The sequence below is a fragment of the Bos javanicus genome, chromosome 19 (assembly GCF_032452875.1).
Source record: "Bos javanicus breed banteng chromosome 19, ARS-OSU_banteng_1.0, whole genome shotgun sequence".
NCBI lineage: Eukaryota > Metazoa > Chordata > Mammalia > Artiodactyla > Bovidae > Bos > Bos javanicus.
The window spans coordinates 58,285,828-58,310,117 of record NC_083886.1 but is presented as its reverse complement, the minus strand read 5'-3'; the positions used below and the strand labels follow the sequence as shown (position 1 = coordinate 58,310,117).

The following is a 24,290-nucleotide window of genomic DNA, read 5'->3' as shown; positions in this document are numbered from 1 at the left end:
GGACATGGAACAATAGACTGGTTCCAAATCAGGAAAGGAGTACTTCAAGCCTGTGTATTGTCACCCTGCTTATTTAACTTATATGCAGAGTACATCATGAGAAACCCTGGGCTGGAAGAAGCACAAGCTGGAAACAAGATTGCCGGGAGAAATATCGATAACCTTAGATATGCAGATGACACCACCCTTATGGCAGAAAGCAAAGAAGAACTAAAGAGCCTCTTCATGAAAGTGAAAGAGGAGAGTGAAAAAGTTGGCTTAAAGCTCAACATTCAGAAAACTAAGATCACGGCACCTGGTCCCATTATTTCATGGCAAATAGATGGGGAAACAGTGGCAGACTTTATTTTTGGGCTCCAAAATCACTGCAGACAGTGACTGCAGCCATGAAATTAAAAGACGTTTGCTCCTTGGAAGAAAAGTTATGACCAACCTAGACAGCATATTAAAAAGCAGAGACATTATTTTGCCAACAAAGGTCCATCTAGTCAAGGCTATGGTTTTTCCAGTGGTCATGTATGGATGTGAGAGTTGGACTATAAGCAAAGTTGCTGCTGCTGCTGCTAAGTCGCTTCAGTCGTGTCCGACTCTGTGCAACCCCATAGACGGCAGCCCACCAGGCTCCCCGTCCCTGGGATTCTCCAGGCAAGAACACTGGAGTGGGTTGCCATTTCCTTCTCCGATGCATGAAAGTGAAAAGTGAAAGTGAAGTTCCTTAGTCGTGTCCGACTCTTCATGACCCCTTGGACGGCGGCCTACCAGGCTCCTCCATCCATGGTATTTTCCAGGCAAGAGTACTAGAGTAGGGTGCCATTGCTTTCTCCTAAAGAAAGCTGAGTGCTGAAGAATTGATGCTTTTGAACTGTGGTGTTGGAGAAGACTCTTGAAAGTAGCTTGGACTGCAAGGAGATCCAACCAGTCCATCGTAAAGGAGATCAGTCCTAGGTGTTCATTGGAAGGACTGATGTTGAAGCTGAAACTCCAATACTTTGGCCACCTGATGTGAAGAACTGACTCATTGGAACAGACCCTGATGCTGGGAAAGTTTGAAGGCGGGAGAAGGGGACAACAGAGGATGAGGTGGTTGGATGGCATCACCAACTCAATGGACATGAGTTTGAGTAAACTCCGGGAGTTGGCGATGGACAGGTAGGCCTGGAGTGGTGCGGTCCATGGGGTCTCGAAGAGTCGGACACGACTGAGCGACTGAACTGAACTGAACTGAACTGTGCCAGGTCTTAGGTGCGGCATGCAGGATCTTCAGTCTTTGTTGCCGCACGCAAACTCTTGGTTGCAGCATGTGAGATCTAGTTCCCTGACCAGGGCTCAAACCCAGGCGGCTGCATTGGGAGCTTGGAGTCTTAGTCACTGGACCACCGGGAAAGTCCCTATCTGTGATTCTTGAGCCCACTTAGAAAGCAGAGAAGTCTTTCCAATTTTGGTAATATATGCAAATATGGTATATAGAGTGGGGAAGTATGCCGGTTCTAGAAAGTTCCAGAAGTTAGCTGAAAAAAGGCAGCCAAGCTGGGGTGGATATGTGGAAGAGGAGTTGGCACTGGGACAATCGGAGGCTGAGACCCTCCAAGCCCAACAGTTCTCATGGGCAGGGTGGTGACACGGGAAGCCACTGGAGATGGAAGGACTCCAGGGGGACGAAGAGGCCACTGGTGCTCAGTCGGGTGCAGAGGAGGGATCTTGGGGTCACATGGCATCAGGGCAGGAGGCCCAGAGCCCGCTGCAGCCAAGGCCGAGACTCAGAGAAAAGCTGTCTTGGCCTGATTTAAAACCCCAAGGAGGGACTTCCCTGGTGATTGTGGTTAAGAATCAGCCTTCCCATGCAGAGGATGCAAGTTCCATCCCTGGTCAGGGAGCCAAGATCCCACGTGCTGTGGGGCAACTAAGCCCCCATGCCACAACCTGAGACCTGCCTGCTGCAACTGCAACCTGATGCAGCCAAAGAAAAAAAGGAAAACAATCCCAAGGGGTGGGAACTTGGTTCTGACACACTCAGCTATGTCAACAGGACTCTGTGATGACTCGGAATATTTGTAAAATGCCCACCTGACCCACCACCCTCAAATCCCTCACACGGTGGTAAATGGATTCTCTGTAAATGAAGGAAGGTTATGTTTTGAATAAAAATCAAAAAGATGCAGGAGAAGGCCAAGGTGGCTGATCAGTGGTGCTCAGACAGAAAGGTTCTTAATCCCCGGGGGCAGGGGGCAGGGGGCAGGGGTGGAGAAGGCCAAGGGGAACCGCCTGGGTCACCCTGGGAGCCATGCTCTGCTCTGTGTGTTCAGCAGGAAAAGCAACACCCTCCCCGTCAACAACATTCACGACTGGACCTGTGACCACAGACAGGGCTGAATCCATGACAACAGACTTGACTGAGCCTGTGACAGCAGACACACCGGCCATCCCGGCTTCCTCGCCTCCAGCCCCCGAGTGTCAGCAGCAGCCAACCCACGGCCAGGCAAGCAGAGACAACCTCCTTCAGACCTTCCCCACGGCTGCCCAGTGGCTGCTTCCCAGGAGGCACTCAGTCAGGGACCCCCATGTGGCCCTTCTGATGTCTCCTATGCAGAGAGAAGAAACAGCCGTCTGTCCTGGGCTTCCCCCTCCCCGTTTATGCCTCCAAGGACTGACAGAGCTGCCCACTCCCTGAGAGGAACCAGAACAAACCTCTCCAGCTGGGCTGCAGGAGGCAAGGCCGTGGTCTCCCTCTGACCTGCCCCCGCAAGCCCAGAGAAGCAAAAGGAGGTGTACTGGGGTTCAGCCTCAAGTGTGCCAGAAAGGAAGCACTCTGTGAGTTTCCTGTGGCTGCTGTAACATCGCCACAACATTGGTGGCTTCAGTTCAGTTCAGTTCAGTCACTCAGTCGTGTCCAACTCTTTGCGACCCCATGGACTGCAGCACGCCAGGCCTCCCTGTCCATCACCAACTCCCGGAGTTTACTCAAGCTCATGTCCATTGGTGGCTTAAAGTATCACAATTTTATTATGTCCTAGCTCTGGAGACCAGAAATCTGAAATAAGTCTCACTGGGCTACAATCAAGGGGCTGGCGGGACTGAGTTCCTTCAGGGGCTCTGGTGTAGCATCCACCTCCTTGCCTTTTCCAGCTTCTAGAGGCCACTGCAGGCTTGCCAAGGGGCTCAGCGGCAAAGAAGCCGCCTGCCAATGCAGGAGACACAGGTTCGATCCCTGGGTCGAGAAGATCCCCTAGAGGAAGAAATGGGCAACCCACTCCAGTATTCTTGGCGGGAGAACCCCGTGGACAGAGGAGCCTGCGCGCTGTGGTCTATGGGGTCACAAAGAGTTGGACACAGCAAGGAGACTGAACAGCAGGAGGCCTCTGCATTCCTTGGCGTTTGGCCCCCTCCGGCTTCAAGGCCAGCTGCAGCGCCTCAAGTCTTTCCTGCATTGTGCTGCTTCCCTTTCAGTCAGTGGCTCACCAATCTTAAACCTGTCTGCACGATGAAGCCCCCCTTGCTGTGTAAAACAGCACACTTGCAGGTTCTGGGGGTCAGGATGTTTTTTGTGTGTGCACGTGCTGAGTCGTGTCCCAGTCTCTGTGGCCCCATGGACTGTAGCCCGCCAGGGTCCTCTGTCCTTGGGATTTCCCAGGCAAGAATACTGGAGTGGGTAGCCCTTTCCTGACCCAGGGAATCTTCCTGACCCAGCAATGGAGCCCTAGTCTGCTGCACTGGAACGTGGATTGTGTACCACTGAGCCACCTGGGAAGGGGAGGGTCATTAATCTGCTCAGGACAGTCACAGGCGTACGTTCTGGCCCTCCTCTCCCCAGGTGTTAGGACGTTCCAGGAGGGAGTGGGGAGCTAGGGTCCCTGCTTTCTCACATTCACAGCATGGGAAAGCGGCATGACAGCAGCCTGAAACCCACCCCCTTCAGAGGTCAGCTCTCTCATCAAAGGGGAGCCTCCCCCCCAACAGGCTGCCCCAGTTTCCTCCCAGCGCAGCCTGGTGCCCTCCAGCTCCCACGGTCAAGGTCCAGTTTCTCCCTGGGTCCTGCCTCCCAGAATCACCCTCCCTCATCTTCCTCCCCTGCTGTGGTCCAGCTTCCTTTCTCGAGGGTCCTGTTGCTTGGAACCTGGGCCCCTGGCTCTCATTTGTGCAGTAATGAGTCTGAACAGGACGAGATTATGGGAGATGCTTCATGCCCCGCTTCTGCTTTGCTCGCTGCTGTGGGGGAGTTGTCCCTTGCAGCCACAGAACACAGGACTTTGAGAGAAGCTGGAGAAGCCAGGGGCAGTGGGCAGGGGGTGGAGGGAGAGGAGGGTGGGGCAGTCTCTGTGCTGGGACTGGTGAGAAGAGCGCAGTGGGTGAAGGGCTATTTTAAGGCTGGCATCGCAGCGTGCCCGCTCTCTCTCTCAGAAAAGCGGGTAGTGACAACATGACTCACCACGCTCAGGGCAGATGGAGGCAGAGACCAAGGCTGGCGTGCCCCGGGGTGGGTGGCGGGGGGTGTTGCAGGGAGAGGGGGGTCCTTGCCCTGCTTGTGGGGGAGGGGATCAGACTCTCTTCTGTACCGGGAGGGGCTATCCGAGGAGCAGAGACAACCACAGGCCCAGCAGTGTGACTAGACCAAAGTGTCAAATACGTGTTATGCGTATATATGTAACACAAATATATTATTATGTTAAATATTGTATATTATGCATATATATTGGAGAAGGTGATGGCACCCCACTCCAGTACTCGTGCCTGGAAAATCCCATGAACGGAGAAGCCTGGTGGGCTTCAGTCCATGGGGTTGCTAGGAGTCGGACACGACTGAGCGACTTCACTTTATTTTTTCACTTTCATGAATTGGAGAAGGAAACGGCAACCCACTCCAGTGTTCTTGCCTGGAGAATCCCAGGGATGGGGGAGCCTGGTGGGCTGCCGTCTATGGGGTCGCACAGAGTCTGACACAACTGAAGCAACTTAGCAGCAGCAGTAGCAGCAGCATGCATATATATAGAATCTAGAAAAATGGTACAGCTGAACCTATTTGCAGGGCAGCAGTAGAGACACAGATACAGACAGCAGACCTGTGGACACAGCAGGGGAAGCAGAGGGACAAGCCGAGGGAGCAGCATGGGAACATTGTGCGTGTCAGTCGCTCAGTCGCGTCCAACTCTTTGCGACCCCGTGGACTGCAGCCCACCAGGCTCCTCTGTCCATGGGATATCCCAGGCAAGAATACTGGAGTGGGTTGCCATTTCCTTCTCCAGGGGATCTTCTTGACCCAGGGATCGAACCAGAACCCAGGTCTCCCACATTGCAGGCAGATTCTTTACCACCATCTGAGCCACCAGGGAAGCCCATTACCATATGTAAAACAGATAGCCAGTGAGCTCAGCCCAGTGCTCTGTGACAACCTAAGAGGGGCGGGATGGGGTGGGGGGTGGGAGGAAGGCTCAAGCGGGAGGGGACATATGTATATCTATGGCTGATTCAAGTTGCTGTATGGCAGAAACCAACACAACATTGTAAAGCAATTACCCTCCAATTTAAAAATTACATATGTGTTATGTGAGATATTCCTTCTTATATGCACTATCTGATGGGGGTCAGAGCAGGGACAGACCCCTCCCCAGGAGAACCGAACAGGTAAATAGCCAGGTTGATGGGGTTGAGGAAGCTTTCTCTGCTTCTAAGAGGCGACATTAGATCTGAGCTTGAAAGACAGGCAGAGTTTACCAAAGGCAGCACAAGGTGGCCGGGCAAGCTGAGGCCGAATCAGAAAGACAGGAGAGGGTCTAGACTTCGGGGGGTTTGAGGAGGATCATGGGGGAGCAGTCACAAGGCAGGACGGTAACAGATGGCAAAGGGTGCCATCCCCGGGCCGGGTCTGTAGGGAGGCTCTGAAGGCTTAGCCCTTGAGCAGAATGGCTGTGCCCCTTGAGGAGACTTCCCCAGCAGGGACGCAGGCTTGCCCCTCTGTCACCCGGGTCTGAGCTCAGGGAGGGGGCAGAGAGGCAGGGCCAGGGGCTCCCCTAAAGACACAGCTCACTCCTGTTACCTGTGCCTCGTAAGCGTCCTCCTCTGCAACATCCACATGGTGCTCTTGACCTTTGTGGAGGTGGCCTGCTGTGTGCTGCACCGTGGCTGAGCAGGAGTCTGGGGCAGCCCAGGGGGCGATGAGCTGGGCTGAGCGGGAGAACCACAGCGCGCTCACCACCAACACCCTCCCGCCCTCCCGCCTGCCGAGCGGATGGAGAAGAAGCTCCCGACTTCTTATCAGAGAAGGAGCAGTGATTTCAGTCCCAAAGGAGATGAGCGTCCCTGCTGCGGTGAAGATTCCTTTCATCCTGGCCTCAGAAACCTGATGGGGCCTCTCTGCCTCCTGCAGCCTCCACCGCAGGCTCAAAGAGAGGAGAGGAGATGGCGTTCCCCTTATACACGGGGTCCTCGGAGGCCCCTGTGATCTCACCTGGAGTTGGGAGTGTCCTTCCAATGCCTCCGTCCCTGTGACTCTGGAGGGAGGGTGGCTCTTCCGAAGATAATTGACTAAGACCTTGTTCAGGGCTCCTGCCCAACAATGGGTTTCAAAATTCTAGACCCATCGGTTTACATAAAACTGGAATTAAACTAAAAAGATTTAGGACTTCCCTGGTGGTCCAGTAGTTGGGAATCCGCCTGCCAATGCAGGAGGACACGGGTTCAATCCCTGGCCCGAGAAGATCCCACATGCCTTGGGGAAGTTAGGCCCGTGCACCACAACTCCTGAGCTCCAGAGCCTGAGCCCCACAGCAAGGCAAGCCACTGTGATGAGAAGCCCATGAGCTGCAACGGAGAGCAGCCCCCTTGCTCGCCACAACTAGAGAAAGCCCACACCCAGCAACAGAGACCGTGTGCGGCCAAAAATAAATAAACAAATAAAAAATATTTTTTAAAAAGCTTTAAGGTGTGTCTAGATGGGCAAAGACCCCCCACCATGGGCCGGGCGTCCAGGGGTCCACCAAGCCCACCTTCTGTTGCATCCATACCTCCTCGAGGAAGAGTGGCCTGAACACAGAGAATGAAGATGGGCTCGGTGCAGAGCCCAGCTCCCGTGTTTGTGAGCTGTGCATTTGTGCTGTATGTTTCCTATTAAAGTCTATGGATTTCCTGCGCTCCTCTGAGACTGTTTCGTTGGGACACTAGTTTCATTTTTTATGTGTGAGAGGATGACCCATATATTCCAGAGGGTGTGAAGTGACCCTAAATCAAACACAAGAGTTAGACTATATCTGGCAATGGTGAGTTGGCAGCAAATAGAGCGGGGAGACCTGGAAGATACCTTTTTATCCCCTCACAGAGGTCATGATCGGACTCCCTACATGTAGACGCCAACTGAAAGCGATGGTTGTACTGGTGGTTCAGTTGCTCAGTTGTGGCCTACTCTTTGCAGCCCCATGGACTGTAGCCTGCCACGCTCCCCTGTCCATGGGATTTCCTAGGCAAGGATACTGGAGTGGGCTGCCATTTCCTCCCCCAGGGGATCTTTGGGAGGATGATAATGGGAGAAGCATTGAGAAACATTGCTCCAGTCTGTGACTGAGGCAGTCCTAGCGCCCCCAGACTCAAGGAGGGGAAGTAAGGCCCAAGCCTTGATAGGAGGAGCGTCAAGGAACTTTGAGGTCACACTTTAAAGCTGCCACACACAAGTCTTGATCCAGCATCTTCACATCACATATAAGAACAAGGAGATGTGAAGGGTGAAGGCCCTGGGTGCCCAGTCATAGAGCCAGATAGCAGAGTCGAATCTGCCCAGGACCAGCATGCGTCTGGCTCACCCACTGTCCCCACAGATCCATCTGTGCTCTTGAGAAGGTCAGTTCCTAAGCCTGCTGAGGGCACCATATGGCCCCAGGCATAAATACCAGGCAGATACACAGTGTTCTGAAATTCTCTGCTTTTCTCAGAAATCAGACTGTATCCATAACTTGCATGGATTTACGGACATGTTTCGTTTTGATCATGGTATTTTATTAATGGAATCTCTTGCCCATACGTAAACATGAGAGATTTCACCTCCAGCTTCTCTCTCTTTATTTGCCATGCCATGCAGCCTGTGGGATCTTAATTCCCTGACCAGGGATTGAACCCACACCCCTGCTTTGGAAGCATGGAGTCTCAACCACAGGACCCCAGGGAAGTCCCCCAGCTTCTCTTTTAAAAGTAGCAATGGCTGAAAGCAGTGGACCCACGATGCCACATCCTCTACATGGCATCAGAGTGTTTTAAACCTTCCCTGGGCTCCCCCGGGCCTCCAGGACACCACTAAAACTTAAAGATTGGAAAGGAAACATAAAAGTGTTCCTTTTCTCAGATGACATAATTGTCTATGTAGAAAATCCCGTGAAATCTACCAAAAAAACAAACAAACTGCTCAACCAATAAATGAATTCAACCAGATCGCAGGATACAAGATCAATACACACACAAAAGAATCATATTTCTAGATATTAGCAACAAGTTGGTAGAAAATAAAACACTGTTCGTAACTGCTTCCCCCCAAAGAAGAAATACCTGGGTAAAGATCTAATGGAACCTGCATAGCATCTGTGTGCTAAAAGTTGCAAAATGCTGATGACAGAGGTCAAAGAATATTTAAATTAATTGAGAGCTACACCTGATTTGTGGATGGAAGACTCAACGTGGTAAAAATGTCAATTTCCCCAATATTGATCTATGTAATTGCTTGTTTATTGTCTTGCATGTGTGCATGCTCAGTCAATTCATTGATGTCCGACTCTTTGCATCCCTGTGGATTGTAGCCTACCAGGCTCCCCTGTCCATGGGATTCTCCAGGCAAAAATACTGAAGTGGGTTGCCAGGCCCTTCCTCAGGGGATCTTCTCTGACCTGGGGATCTAACCTGCCTCTCTTACTGTCTCCTGCATTGGCAAGGAGGTTCTTTACCACTAGCACTTCCTGGGAAGCTCCCAGTCCCTCCTAACTGCAGGTGCTTCAAAGACCCTGTCCTTGGTCCTGAACTCTTCCCTTAACGATTCTCCCTCTCCCTGGGCTCCAGTTTACCACCCCACACTTCTTCCCTGCAGCATGAATACCCTGCTAACCCATGTCTCTAGCTTCCGACTGTTCCTCTATGCCTGGTAATCCCAGTCTCATGGAGAAAACCAAGCTCTGTATCCCTCTAGCCTGCTCCCGACTTCCCTATTTCTCTCAATGATGCCCTACCCTTCTGGTCTTTCAGGCTTGACATCTCTGTACTTCCAGACTCTTCCTATCAGACTATCTTACTCATCAGCTGGGTAAACCTTCCTAAAACATATCCATGACTCCATGTTGATCTGCTCAAATTCATCCAAGCGTCTCAGTCAAAGCCTGAGTAGAAGTTGGAGTCCAAACCCCTTCAGCACACCCCCACCTTAGTTTTCCTGGGCCTTCCCAGGTTTTGCAGTTAAAACTGCACTGCCACAACTTCATCCCACCGGAATCTTAAACACACCTCCACCATGCGAAACTGTGTGTGAACCTCACACTCTGCTGATTGGTCTTCTCTGACTGACTATTACAATGAGTATTTTCTGCCTCCCTGTTTTCACTTCTGCTCTTGCTGCTCTGGATATGTTCCTTCTCCCGGCTCCCCAACCCCACCTTACCACCCCACTCAACTGAAAGTATATACCTTCTTGAAGGTCAGTCTCAAATATCACCTCCTCCCACTGATCCAGCCGGTGTGACATAATATTTTCCCCTCTGACATCATGGAGCATTTTGCCTATGACTACCCCGTGGAGCTTGCTAGCCCTGTCTGTGCTCTACTGACGTGTGAGTTTATCTTCCTTATGAGGTGCATTGCAAGCTCTTCTCTTGCCCATTATTATGCTTCCTATACCACCCTGTGTATATTTTACGGTCATGATTAATATGTGCCTCTTTAGAACGAGGTTTTCCTTCAGCCGAGTCTGGGGCCAGCCCCAGCTCTCCCTGAGATGCCACGAATGTACACACCCTTATGGGAGCCACATCAGAGCTCAGGTTCAGAGAACAGCAGCCCTGCCTGAGAACTCAGTGCTCGGAGGAGCTCTCAGAGGAAAAGGGTCACTATGGATGCAGAAAGGTGAGTGGAAATGTTGACAGACTGTGCAACTCTTGCCTGCATACTTCAGGGAGGGAGTATGGATATGCATCCAAGAACCAACTGAGCACTCCCCTGGGCTAAGGGTGCCTGTGGTTATGGTGGCGTCATACAATCCCAACGTGGTGAAGCATCTCCTTTCCTCTGGGTCCTGTACCCTGTATTTGAAGCTATGTCTGCCTCTTCTGCAAAAATGGTTGATTGTTGATGGATGGTCTCAACCAGACTTCCCCTAAACTGGATAAACCTGGACTCTCCATTGACTCTATGCACGGGAGACCCTCCAAGTTAGGGAATTCCCAGAGTGATATTAGAGGTACCCACTGCCTCCTTCTACCATTACTGCTCCAAAGAGAATTTTAACTCGAAGCTGCTCAGTTGTGGCTGAGCTAGACAGAGATGCACTCAGCCAAGTCACACACCGGTCACAAGGACACAAGAAGGTTTGAAGCCCAAGAGGCGTTGGAAAAGAGGAAATAACCCTGAGCTCACAGGACAGCTGCATGAGCAAACTCTGTCAGGACTAAACTCCCTTGGAATTGTCCCAGAGAAGCAGATGGAGCCCTGTGAGCCCAGGACTGAAGCTGGGAGGGGTGTGTCCCCAGGGAGCCTCCTGTCTGCAGGGAGGAGGTGGGCATTTCCCTGGCTATGCTGAACCCAGAAGCTTTTGTGCCAAGGAGAAGAGTAAAATGTCAGGCCCCTGAGCATGCAACTTCCAGAGAATTCTGGCCCTTGGGAGGTGGGTGTGAAGTCCAGGAATCAGGAGATCTGGGGAGGAGAAAAGAGAACCCCCAAGCAAGGGCAGGGGTGGCTGAGCCCTTCCTCACCTGAGGACTCAGAACAAATGTCTTCTAAGATCCAGGACCCTCCCTGGACCAGCGCCCCCAGAAGACCTAAGTCCTTCCAGAATCTAGCAACTGCTGTCCCCCTGCCCTGGAGCCCAGAATCTGAAGGTCTCTCTTGTCCAGTCTGAAGAGCTGTATTCCTGGGCAGGGCATTCCTGGGGACAGCACACTGCACGGTGGACCTCCCTGGTCAAGCTGTCTCTTTCTTCCTCCAGGGCGCCTCTGAGGTCTGTTCACCCAGAGGACAGCCCCAACCATGCCCAGGAACAGGGGCAGCTTCAGGAAGACCAGGAGCAGGAAGTGGACATTGCTGAGCTTGGACCTGTGGGAGACACAGTGACTGGAAATGAGCTGCCTCCCCTGGAGGAGGTCCCAGGACCCTTCCCGTCCCACCTCTCTCTGCGCCCCAACACTAAAGCCTAGATAAAGTGAAGTCACTCAGTTGTCTCCAACTCTTTGCAACCCTGTGGACTGTAGCCCACCAGGCTTCTCCATCCATGGGATTTTCCAGGCAAGAGTACTAGAGTGGGTTGCCATTTCCTTCTCCAGGGGATCTTCCTGACCCAGGGATCAAACTTGGATCTCCTGGATTGTAGGCAGATGCTTTACCATCTGAGCCACAGGGAAGTTCCTAGATAACTCAGGATCAAACCCAGAAGAGACCCAAGTCAGGGCAGCCCCTCTCTGGGACTCCTGTCATCATTCCTGCCTCATGAACTGCCCTTGGGACTCTCCTTAAGGGGAGGGGAGGGAGCGGAGGGAGGAGAGGGACCAGGCAGTCCCCCTTCCAGAAGCGTGTGTCCAAACTCATCCTCTCCATCCCTTTCCTGCACACGTAGTCTTCCCTGTTATTGGCTGGCTTCTTAAAACCAGTCCTCACCCACACTTTAAAGCTCTCGCCCCCCATTCCCTTCAGGGTCTGATGGCAGCATCACAGCCCTTCTGGGTATCTTTGGAAGGAGGAGACAGACCCAAGTGTCAGCCTGGAACCAGCGCACCTCCCACAGACCCCACAGGCAGCTCCTGGGAGCAGAATCTCTGGTAAAGAACTTTAGATGCGAGCCTGGGTTAGGGACGGCAGAATCAGGCCCCTGCATCCAGAGCCTGGTGAGAAGGGAGACGGGGAGGGTGGGGATGGGAGGAGGGGCTTCAAGTCCTCCAGAGGAGGAAACCAGCCTCCATCTGTGTCCCTGCAGCTGCCCCTCAGGGGAGAGGGTTCACAGAACGGGTGCTATCTTCCACTCTGCATGCAGCTTTGGAGAATATAAACATCAGAACCAGAGCTGGAGGGAAACCCAGCAGAGGGTGAGGTACAAAGGTCATGGCGTGCTGCCAGGCCCAGCCCCAGGCCCCGCCCCAGGGCCCCTAAGGCTGCTGACCCTCCTCCCCCACGGTCTCCAGGCCTGCGGCCCTTACCCTGGGCAGCCAGTCGATATCTCCTTGGCGCTGAGGTTCTGTCCGTCATTCACTGTCGGGGGGCTGGCCGGTACAGCCAGACAGGCGGTGCTCCCTGGGGTGGTACTTGGTGCTGGAGATCAAAGCATGGCTCAGGCATCACTCTTTCCCCAGTCCCACACTAAACACCCATGTGGCTCTGATGTCACGTAGAATCATCCAGTGACCACCACTTTGTACTGAAGCAAGTCAGTGCATTCAGGGGTCTCTGCCTCTCTGTAAGGACAAGGATGATGCCCTGTGTGGGGTACCTATGGCCCCCAGCGCATGCTGAAGCTGAAGAGTCAGCTGCCTTTCTCCCTGACCATACCCTAGGCTCCTCCCAACACTACTGAGACAGAGGACAAGACAAGACCCAGGACACTGTCCGTCCTTGTCCCCCATCCTTGTCCCAAGCCCACTCTTTTCCCAGCAGCAGAGCTCTTACCTGGGGAAACAGACACCTCAACCTGGACCGAGGGGTCCCAGGACAACACGTCCAGGATCCAGACAGTCTGAATTCGACACCAGTAGGACCCAGCGTCGTTCGTGCTGAGGTTCTCCATGATCACTGTGAAGGTCAGGTTGTCCGCCTGGTCTCTGATGGACACGCGGCCGTTCCTCCTTTCTTTCTCTTCTCCTTTGGTCTCCACAATCTTGCGACACACTGTGCCATACTTTCCTCGGCACCAGTATTTGTTATGCCCCTTGTACGCCTTCTCATACTGACACCGGACATGCAGAGAGCTCCCCATGGTGCCCGCCACAGAGCTGGGGCCCGTCAGCGACCAACAGCCTGGAAAACACAAGTCAGATCCCAGGACTTGTCCCGAGAGGCCCCATCAGCAGCTGTGTGCTTGAAGCCCCAGGGGAAAGTTACTAGGGAGGCATGGGCCATCCCAGGCTCAGGGCTGGGGACCTGGAGAGACGCCTGGATTTAAGACCTAAGCCAGAGGGTCTGGAGACGGCAGTCAGCAGGGCCAGCTCAGACCCGTGCCCCACGAGCCCAGACACGCTGCCTGGCTGCATGGGCACCCTGTCCCTGGGAATAAGGGGAGTCGGGCCACGGTTGGAGGTGGGAGTAGAGAGGGCTGGCAGTCCTGCCCTGTTCTTTTTTGTTGTTTGCTTGATTTGTTTTAATTTAAACTTTTTATTTTCTACTGGGGTATAGCCGATTAACAACATCACGATAGGTGAACAGGAACAATTTGTTTCAGGTGAACAGGAAAGGGACCCAACTGTAAATACACAGGTATCCATTCTCCCCCAGACCCCCCTCCCATCCAAGCTGAGGTATCCATTCTCCCCCAGACTCCCCTCCCATCCAGGCTGCCCCATAACGTTGAGCAGAGTTCCATGTGCTACACAGTGGGTCCTTGTTGGTTCTCCATTTTAAATACAGCAGTGTGTACATGTCCATCCCAAACTCCCCAAGTATCCTCTCCTCCCATCCGTCCCCTCCGGCAACCATAAGTTTGTTCTCGAAGCCTGTGAGTCTCTTTCTATTTTGTAAGTTCATCTGCATCATTTCTTTTTACATTCCACATATAAGGGATGTCATACGATATTTCTCCTTCTCTGACTTACCTCACTCAGGATGACACTCTTTAGATCCATCCATGCTGCTGCAAATGGCATTATTTCATTCTTTTTAATATCCCGCCCTGTCCTTAACCCTGCAACCTCTGCCAGGCATGAGGTTTGGGCGTGTAACCAAAACACTTTCCTTTGGAGTAAGATTTCTACATCCTGGGTGTTTTGTAATTCAAACTATTTAAGAGTATAATTTCTTGGGCTTTCCCTGGTGGTCCACTGGTTAAGAATCTGCCTTGTCATGCAGGGGACATGGGTTTGATCCTTGGTCAGGGAACTAATATCCCAAATGCTTTAGCATTAGCATTGAAGAACCCACGCACTGCAACGAGAGAGTCCATGAGACACAAGAAAAGACACCACCTGACAACCAGAGACTTCACGCACCACAACGAAGCCCTGATGAAGAAATCAATGTTGTTAAGAGTATAACTTCTTGTTTACTCTGCTCTCCACATGTTCTCAAGGGAGAAAAGATAAATCTCTGGCTCTCATCACAGACCCTCAGATTTAGAAGGTGGATTATAATATCTCAGCCCAATTTTCTACCTCACCCACAAATATATCAAAAATGTTCATGAAATATGTTGGCAAATGCTACCAGGTTACTGGTGTTTGAATGAGGAAGCCAGATTGGATTGGGAAGGAGCTGGTAGGTCTAAGTTATAGGTAGCATCCCAATTCTTGGGTTGGCCAGTGAGCTCACAGAGGTTTGCTAAATTATATATGATTAACATAAAAGAGAGCCTTGTATGGACCAATGATGAGAAGGCATCCAGCCAAGACCAACCCGGTCTGGACACTGGAAGTTAAGGAAAAAAAAAAAGAAGATTCTACTAATTCCAAGAGAGTACTCTCCTCTGTCCTGCTAGAATGTGCCTGGATGCAAGATTAGCAGGTCTTACGTGGGACCATATAAATTCGTGTGTGCATTTTTTAAGGAAAGTGTTTGCTGGTGGCTTGAAGTTCACAGGAGCTCAAGTCGGAGAGCAATGAGTTCATAATGGAAACACTAGGTGGTCAGCAGAGCAATCTGCAGGATGCACCTTGAGTGGTTTTGTGAATATCACAGGCTTTGCTTTGTTCTAGATACCCCTTGGGCATCAGAAAGAGCCCTGGGGAGGAGGCTCATCTGGATTTAATTTTCAGTAATTTCACTTACTGGATATGTCACTAACCCCTTCACGGTCTTATCTGCAAAGTGGGGATGATACTAACTGCCCTGCATGAAGTTACTCAGAGGGGAACAGTAGGAAGTTTCCTTAAAAAACTAAAAATAGAGCTACCATGTGACCCAGCCATCCCACTGCTGGACATATGTCCAGAGGAAACCATAATTCATGCTGCTGTTGCTGCTGCTAAGTCGCTTCAGTCATGTCCAACTCTGTGCGACCCCAGAGATGGCAGCCCACCAGGCTCCCCGTCCCTGGGATTCTCCAGGCACGAACACTGGAGTGGCTTGCCATTTCCTTCCCCAAAGCATGAAAGTGAAAAGTGAAAGTGAAGTCGCTCAGTTGTGTCCAACTCTCAGCGACCCCATGGACTGCAGCCCACCAGGCTCCTCCGTCCATGGGATTTTCCAGGCAAGAGTACTGGAGTGGGTTGCCATTGCCTTCTACTGTATATAAAATAGATAGCTAATAAGAACCTACTGTATAGCACAGGGAACCCTACTCAATACTCCGTAATGGCCTATATGGAAAAGAACCTAAAAAAAGGGGGATACCCGTATGTGTGTTGCAGGCAGATTCTTTACTGCTGACCACCAGGGAAGCAGCCTGCAAAGCAAGAGACCCAGGCTCGATCCCTAGGTTGGGAAGGTTCCTTGGAGAAGGGAAAGGCTACCCACTCCAATATTCTCGCCTAGAGAATTCCATGGACAGAGAAGCCTGGTGGGCTACAGTCCATGGGGTCGCAAAGAGTCACACACGACTGAGCGACTTTGACTTATATCCGTATGGCTGATTCACTTTGTTATACACCTGAATGCTGTACACAACATTGTCAACCAACTGCAATCCAATAAATTTTTTTGAAAAGTTGCTCAGGGGGCTGAATTGTGCCATAGATTTGAAAGTGTTTGTAGGTTGTAAAGGGCTTAATAAAGATAAGTTCTGTTCTTGCTCATTTTATATCGGAATCCACTTCCTCCGCCTTCTTTCTTTTCCTCTCTGCTCTGGAATCACCCTTGCCCTCTTTCTTTATATCCCTTACAACCCTCTTGGGTGCCCTCCTTAAATTTAAAGTAATCACTTTTTTCCAGACCGTGGTTGTAACCCCAGACGGGTGCACAGGGTGGAGGAGGGAGCTGGGATGAAAAAGAAGAACTGAAATTTAAATCTTTACAAGTGACTTCAAAGTTCCAATCTGAGCCCACATGAAACATCAGCTGCAAATGTTCTTAAGATGGAAAAATGAGGCTGTGGGTCTGGAAGGTTCAGCCAGTTTCACAGAAAGGGGTGGGAAGAAGTTTCCATCTTCAGTTTAACTGCACTTAGGCTGGGGCACTTAGACATTTTATTAGATTTAGGTAAGAAGATTTAAACAAGCACTGATATGCTGGTAAACAAGCTCCCTAGGGGAGAAGCCTGATTTGTGGTGTTTGCCAGTTTCCAAGGTGTGAATACTCTAGCCCGTGACTGGTTTCTTTCTCCTTTTTTATTTTTTTTTAAACTTTTTATTTTATTTTGGAGTACAGTTGATGAACAATGTTGCATTCGTTTCAGGCTGTACAACAAAGCGATTTAGTTATACATGCGTAATACATTCTATACATATAGTATTTTCCTAATTACATTGTTACATATTGAACAGAACATTGAACAGAGTTCCCTGTGCTGTACAATCAGATCAGATCAGATCAGTCGCTCAGTCGTGTCTGATTCGTTGTGACCCCATGGACTGCAACATGCCAGGCCTCCCTGTCCATCACCAACTCCCAGAGTTCACTCAGACTCACGTCCATCGAGTCAGTGATGCCATCCAGCCATCTCATCCTCTGTCATCCCCTTCTCCTCCTGCCCCCAATCCCTCCCAGCATCAGAGTCTTTTCCAATGAGTCAACTCTTCCCATGAGGTGGACAAAGTACTGGAGTTTCAGCTTTAGCATCATTCCTTCCAAAGAAATCCCAGGGCTGATGTCCTTCAGAATGGACTGGTTGGATCTCCTTGCAGTCCAAGGGACTCTCAAGAGTCTTCTCCAACACCACAGTTCAACAGCATCAATTCTTCGGCGCTCAGCCTTCTTCACAGTCCAACTCTCACATCCATACATGACCACTGGAAAAACCCTAACCTTGACTAGACAGACCTTTGTTGGCAAAGTAATGTCTCTGCTTTTGAATATGCTATCTAGGTTGGTCATAACTTTCCTTCCAAGGAGTAAGTGTCTTTTATTTTCATGGCTGCAGTCACCATCTGCAGTGATTTTGGAGCCCAGAAAAATAAAGTCTGACACTGTTTCCACTGTTTCCCCATCTATTTCCCATGAAGTGATGGGACCGGATGCCATGATCTTCATTTTCTGAATGTTGAGCTTTAAGCCAACTTTTTCACTCTCCTCTTTCACTTTCATCAAGAGGCTTTTGAGTTGCTCTTCACTTTCTTCCATAAGGGTGGTGTCATCTGCATATCTGAGGTTATTGATATTTCTCCCGGCAATCTTGATTCCAGCTTGTGTTTCTTCCAGTCCAGCATTTCTCACGATGTACTCTGCATATAAGTTAAATAAACAGGGTGACAATATACAGCCTTGACGAACTCCTTTTCCTATTTGGAACCAGTCTGTTGTTCCATGTCCAGTTCTAACTTTTGCTTCCTGACCTGCATACAAATTTCTCAAGAGGCAGATCAGGTGGTCTGGTATTCCCATCTCTTTCAGAATGTTCCACAGTTTATTGTGATCCACACAGTCAAAGGCTTTGGCATAGTCAATAAAGCAGAAATAGATGCTTTTCTGGAACTCTCTTGCTTTTTCCATGATCCAGCGGATGTTGGCAATTTGATCTCTGGTTCCTCTGCCTTTTCTAAAACCAGCTTGAACATCAGGAAGTTCACGGTTCACGTATTGCTGAAGCCTGGCTTGGAGAATTTTGAGCATTACTTTACTAGCGTGTGAGATGAGTGCAATTGTGCAGTAGTTTGAGCATTCTTTGGCATTGCCTTTCTTTGGGATTGGAATGAAAACTGACCTTTTCCAGTCCTGTGGCCACTGCTGAGTCTTCCAAATTTGCTGGCATATTGAGTGCAGGATTTGGAATAGCTCAATAGATCCTTTAAATCTCCCCCTTTTCCACCCACTTTTCCAGAAGAGTCTGTCATTACATTGGGCAGGCTCTACATTTTGTGAGGGAACCTAACAAAAAAATTACTCTAAAAGCATGAAGAAAGCCCTCTAATTTTTATCCTAAACTTACAAATATCATATATTAATGTATATATTATGGAATCTAGGGAAAATGGTATAGATGATCTTATTTGCAAAGCAGAGCCGAAGATGCAAGGAACAAACATACGGACACCAAGGGTGGAAAGTGGGGAGGGCGGGGCGAGTGGGGAGATGAGACAGTCGTGTTCACATCACTATGTGTAAAGTAGATGTGAGAACCTGCTGTGTGGCCAAGGAACTCTATTCAGGGCTCCATGGTGACCTGAATGGGAAGGAAACCCACAAAAGAGGGGGTACATGTGCACATACGCATGACTCACTCGACTGCACTGCAGAAGCTGACCGTCACTGTGAATCAGCTCTGCTCCAATAAAAATTAATGTTAAAATGTGCTCTCATGCACTTTGAATGTCTCTTTAAAGATTTTCTCTTCTGAAAGTTCAACCTTTAAGGAACAATTTGATCATGTTCTTCCAGGAGGGAGTTAACGTGGAAGCTGAGGTTGCCCTTCTAGACTCTTCGTTCATCCCTCCTGACAAATCTTTTGTACCCCTTTCAACTGAGCCCTGACCAAACAGAGCGGCTGTTCCTTCCTGAGCTTTCTATGGTCTCTAGTATCTCCACGCTTTTGCATCAGCTACTCTGATTTTCCACTCAGCTGACTCATTCATCCTTCCAGACTAACTCCCAGTGATGCTTTAGGGAGACCTGTATCCTTCCAGGAGCAGAACTAGGGGCCCTGTGTGCACGCTCATCACCATATGAGCAAACCTCTTCTATAGCAAGTTCCACACATGTCTGACTCTTTGCAACCCCATTGACTGTAGCCCTCCAGGCTCCTTGGTCCAGGGAATTCTCCAGGCAAGAATACCGGAGCGGGGGACTCCCCTGGTGGTCCAGTGGTTAAGAATCTGCCTGCTAAGACAGGGGACATGGATTCAGTCCTGGGCAGGGAAGATCCTACATGCTGCAGGGCAAGTACTGAGGCTGCACACCTCAAGCCGGTGCTCTGCGCTAGAGAAGCCGCCAAAATGAGAAGCCATGCACCACACAGAGCAGCCCCTGCTCGCCACAACTAGAGAAAGTGACAAAGACCCAGTGCAGCCATAAACAAATTCTTTTTTTTAAATTAAAAAGAATACTGGAGTAGGTTGCCATTCCCTTCTCTGGGGGAATCTTCCTAACCCAGGGATCGAATCCACATCTCCTGCATTATAAGCAGATTCTTTACTGTCTGAGCCACCAGGGAAGCCCGAGTTTCATGCAGCAGCATAGTAACTTGACACCTTCATTCAATCACGAGTCCCTGAGTGCAGAAATTGCTCTGAATTACCGCATCCAGAACAGTCCTGGCACATAGTTGGTGCTTAATAAGTGTGTGTAGGCACACAGTTGGTGCTCAACAAGTGTGTGTAGGATCATAAGATGAATGTTTGAATGTATCAGAGGATATACAGACAGATGAATTGATGTGTCCCTCCCATTTCTGCTGATGCTCTGCCTCTGGCTTGAACCCAGGACAGACCTTCTACCCTTCCAGGGTCCTGCCCTCTGCAGTACCAAGTTCCCAAAGGCCCCAGCCCCACTCACCTGGGAGGCAGAGAAGGAGAAGGGCTGAGGGCAGCCACATGGTCCTATCTCCCTGGCAGGTGGCCCCAGAGGATCCAGGTCCCGGCTGAAGTCTAGGCGCCGAGAACGGCGCCTGGGTCACCGGCCTTCCACTTGTTCAACATTCCTTTGTGTTACTTGCTCATCTACTTCCTTTATAATTTCTTAGCTACTTCCTAATTTGAAGCCTTACTTAGAAAAAGGGGAAGGGTGGCAAGAGACACTTCAGAGAACAGACAAATCAACGAGAGAAATCTACCAATTTTTTTGTCCATTCAGTGACACTATAAGGTTTGAGTCACACCTTGAACTTTCATGATCTCTATCCCTAGATATAAAGCAACAGAGAAGCCCCCTGGTCCCTCGCCTCCCCCTTCTTCCCTCCTCTCTGGCTGCCTACTTTTGTTGTTGCTGTCGTTTTGTTTTGTTTCTGGACACACCACATCACATGTGGGATCTTAGTTCCCCGACCAGGGATCGATCCTGGGCCCCCCGCACCGGGAGTGCAGAGCCTTACCCGCTGGAGCATCAGGGAAGGCCCTTCTCCCGTGTCATTCCTTCAACACTGATAACAGCAGGAGGGAGGCTATGGGTCTCACGTTATTTGATCCACCAAGAGGATCAAACAAATGTCCAGTCCCTTCAGTCTTGCTTTTCTGTTGTTTTCTTCTGCTTTCTTTTTTTTAATTCCTCAATATGATCCTGGAGTTGTTTATAAAGTAAAGGAAATTCGAGTAAGCAAAATCAAGGGCTGATGCCTTAAACTATATATAAAATATGACTAATGTGGTCACATTTCACTAAAATCCAATATGGAAGCGCGCCCACTGTGGTAGATGAGTCAATACAGAGACTTCCTCCTAGACCCAAATAGGAATTCTGTATAAAACACAACCCTGAAAGTTGTAATATATAACTGAGGTCAAAATCATGCAAAGAACATCCTCAAGTGCCAAAAATGTAAAGGGAATTGAAGGCCAAGACCAGGAGTGGGACCTGATACCGAACAGCTAATGGAAACTATTAGAAATGGATAGCTCTCTTTCAGGAGGAGAGAGGCTGGCATTTAAACAGCCACTTGGGACCTGGACGTCCAGTAGCATTCCCAGCGCAGGGGGTCTGGGTTCGACCACATGCCACAGCTAAGACACACACAGCCAAATAAATCAATAAATATCCAAATAAATGAAGAAACAGCCACTCAGGGCCAGAAGCCGATATCTCAGGTCTATATTAGGCAGGAGCTGGAGCTCCCTGCCAAAATCTGGGATCCGTAAAGAGACCCTACAGCCTCAAATCAGAGTGAAGGGAAGCCTCGTGGAATCATGACACCATCCTGACCCCTTACAGCCACGTATTAAAGAGTCTCCCGTAGAAACGGGGACCTAGGTTGGACCACATACAAATGTGAGCTTCAAAGTCCCAGTTTCTCATGACACGACACGTACAGACGTAATATAGATAAACTTCCCGGCGATCCGGTGGTTAGGACTCCATGGTTTTACTGCTGAGGGCCCAGGTTCAATTCCAGGTCAGGGAACTAAGATCCCACAAGCCACACAGTGCAACACCCACCCCCTCCCAAAAATAAAAAAGAAAAAGAAAGAAATATAAAAGCACGCTGGCAATCGATGAGGCTTGTAGGGTTGTAAGAGATGAACACAAACCCACAGCCACACCTCCAGCCCTCCCTTTTTTTGCACAGCCCATGGGCTAAAGACAGTTTGACATTTACAAAGAGTTGAGGGGAAGATAGAAAGCAAAAATATTTCATGACGTGAAAATTTCATGGAAGTCAAATTTTAGCCTGCATAAATAAGTTGTGTGGGAACACAGCTACCCTGCTTCATTTACATGTTCTCTATGTGGCTTTCCGGCTCCAACAGCAGAGTGGAGTGGTTGTGGCAGAGACCACATGTCCACAAACTCTAAGATGTGTACTGCCTGGTCCTGACAAAAAGAGCTTGCCGTCCTCTGCTCTCAGGATGGAACCCTCCCCACGTGTGCCTTAAGAATGACATAAGCAGTCATTCTTACCCGTAATTATCATAGAAGCGGAACTCTGGGAGCAGAACACCCTTGGGATAGTCATCACGTGGGTAATAGGAGCTACATTAGTGGTGTGATGGTTTTTCAGGGTCCAAACAACCCAGAAAGTGACCTCAGGCCAGAGAGAGGGTTCAGGCCAAGTCCAGGCCAGCTCAGTCCAGGCCAGTTAGAGACCTGGGTGCTTCTTCCTGGCCCCCACCGTCTTCCTTCGATGGCCCGAGATGTGGGCACTCTCTTCTGGGTTCCATTCACTTGGCACAACCCCACGTGGCTCTGGAGGAAGCAGGTGGTCTTTACCTACGGACAGCACCTGGCCCCCTAAGCAGCTGCAGTCACACCTGGCATTCCTGCCTGGTGTCTCGAGCCCCTCGCCCCAAGGGCCTAGCCGAGCCCCGTGACCTTGGGACGGCTCCATCCTGACTCCGCTGGCATCTCCAACTCAACACAACCAAAGTCTAGCCCTTCTCCCTCGCTCGCCCACCACCACCACCAGCATCCTGTGTTTCCTCTCCACTCCCTGGGGTCCCCTCTCCCGACCTTTCACTTCCTGTTTTTACATTTGTTGTTAAGTGCTGCTGCCCCAAACTGCCCTGAGCCCAGGAGACACCCTCTTTGATAGAAAAGGGAAATCAGCCAATGGAAAAAACCACTCTTACTAGCTTGAAGTTTACTTCTGATACAGATAGACTAATTGCAGGTAATCAAAAGAAAGAACATATAATGAGATGTAAAATATGCTTAGGGCTTCCCTGGTGGCTCAGAGGGTAAAGAATCCACCTGCAATGCAGGAGACACAGGTTCCATCCCTGGGTCCAAAAGATCCCCGGAAGGAGGGCATGGCAACCCATCCCAGTATTCTTGCCTGGAGAATCTCACAGACAAAGGAGACTGGCAGGCTACAGTCCATAGGGTTGCAAAGAGTCGGACACGACTGAAGCGACTGAGCATATAATTATAAATACATTTAATATTAAAAGTAGTCTCCTTAATATATTTCATGCAAAAAATGTTGTGTATAATTAATGTTTTTAAAAGCTCCTGAATAGGCCAATTTATGGAGATTTAGAGTGTATTTCTGCCAAGAATGAGGAAAGGACTCTATTTCCCAGGCACAGAGCTGGAGGAGCTGGTCCCCTCCAGGCCCCTCTGCCTGCAGGAAGGAGACTACTGTGTCCTGCAAGAATTACCCAGAGAAGCCGACGCCTGTGGGTGAGGAGAGGAGCCGGGGGTCAGGCGGGCAGGCAACAAGGAGCCTGGACATCCAAGGAGGAGGAGAAGGGACAAAGTCAAGGACGGGGTGGGCCCTGGGAACTCAAGGTGAGTGTCCCCTGGGCAGAGGGGACGTCCACCTGTGGAGTGAGAATTCCTAATAACGTGCTTTCACAGCCTTGAGAAATTTCACAGGAACAGCACTTGGAAGAACAGCATATGTTAAGAAACTGTGTTATGATTATTCTTCATGTTTTTCTTAGAATAGGAGCCTTGTTACAAACCCCAAGGCCAGACCCAGAAAAGAGTATGACTGGGATCCTGAAAACCTAGACCTTGGAACACTGGGTCAGCGTCAGGTATGAACACCGCCCACACACTTGCTGACTGTTCCCGAGACAATCAGGAACGGCCTGCGGCAAAAAACCAGGAGATCTGGACTATGTCAATGCAGTGTCTTGGGAAAGACAGATCAAAGAAAGTTTGGTAGTCTGCAATCAGGAATAAAAGCTGGACTCCGAATGGATGCTACACCTTCAGTCCAATAAAGGCTGAAGGTGCCCTGACCCATTGCACCAGATTTCATGTTCTGTTTGCATTCTCTTCATTCCCGGACCTTTAAGGCAACACACCTGCTTGGCCCTAGAACAGTAAACAGCACCATGTGTGGCGAAGGAGCAGGTCCCGAGCTGGGTGTCCAGAGCTGCAGAGCCGAGCAGGAACCAAGCCAGACTCGAGTCAGGGCTTTGCTTCCTCAAAACCAGCAGCTCTGCCGCCGCCCTGTGAAGCCCGTGCACCTCCACCAAGGGCACCCCGCCCCCCGCGCTCTGCACCCAGAGGAAGCATGCTCACAGCAACCAAAATACAATTTAAAACTAAATGAAAAATAAAGAGCTATGGTAGTGGGTTTCAGAGGAGGGATTTCTGCCCCCAGGGGACATTTGGCAAAGCCTGGAGACAGTGGTGGTTGTCACAGTCGGGGTGGGGGGCGTGTTACCCCCACCCCGTGGGCAGGGGTCAAGGATGCTGTGTTCACAGCAGTGTGCGGGATGGCCCCACCACCAGGAGGT

At 50.3% G+C, this 24,290-nt stretch overlaps 1 protein-coding gene across 1 annotated transcript; it reads right to left on the bottom strand.

Annotated features, from left to right (window-relative positions):
* Positions 1-6,838: 6,838 nt before the first annotated feature.
* Positions 6,839-20,647, bottom strand: CD300E (CD300e molecule). Its single transcript, XM_061392912.1, has 4 exons — positions 19,945-20,647; positions 12,823-13,170; positions 12,357-12,468; positions 6,839-11,262 (listed from the first exon to the last, which is right to left on the bottom strand). The coding sequence occupies exons 1-4, from the start codon at positions 19,982-19,984 to the stop codon at positions 10,989-10,991; spliced, it is 774 nt and encodes a 257-aa protein (XP_061248896.1). The 5' UTR covers positions 19,985-20,647; the 3' UTR covers positions 6,839-10,988.
* Positions 20,648-24,290: the final 3,643 nt, after the last annotated feature.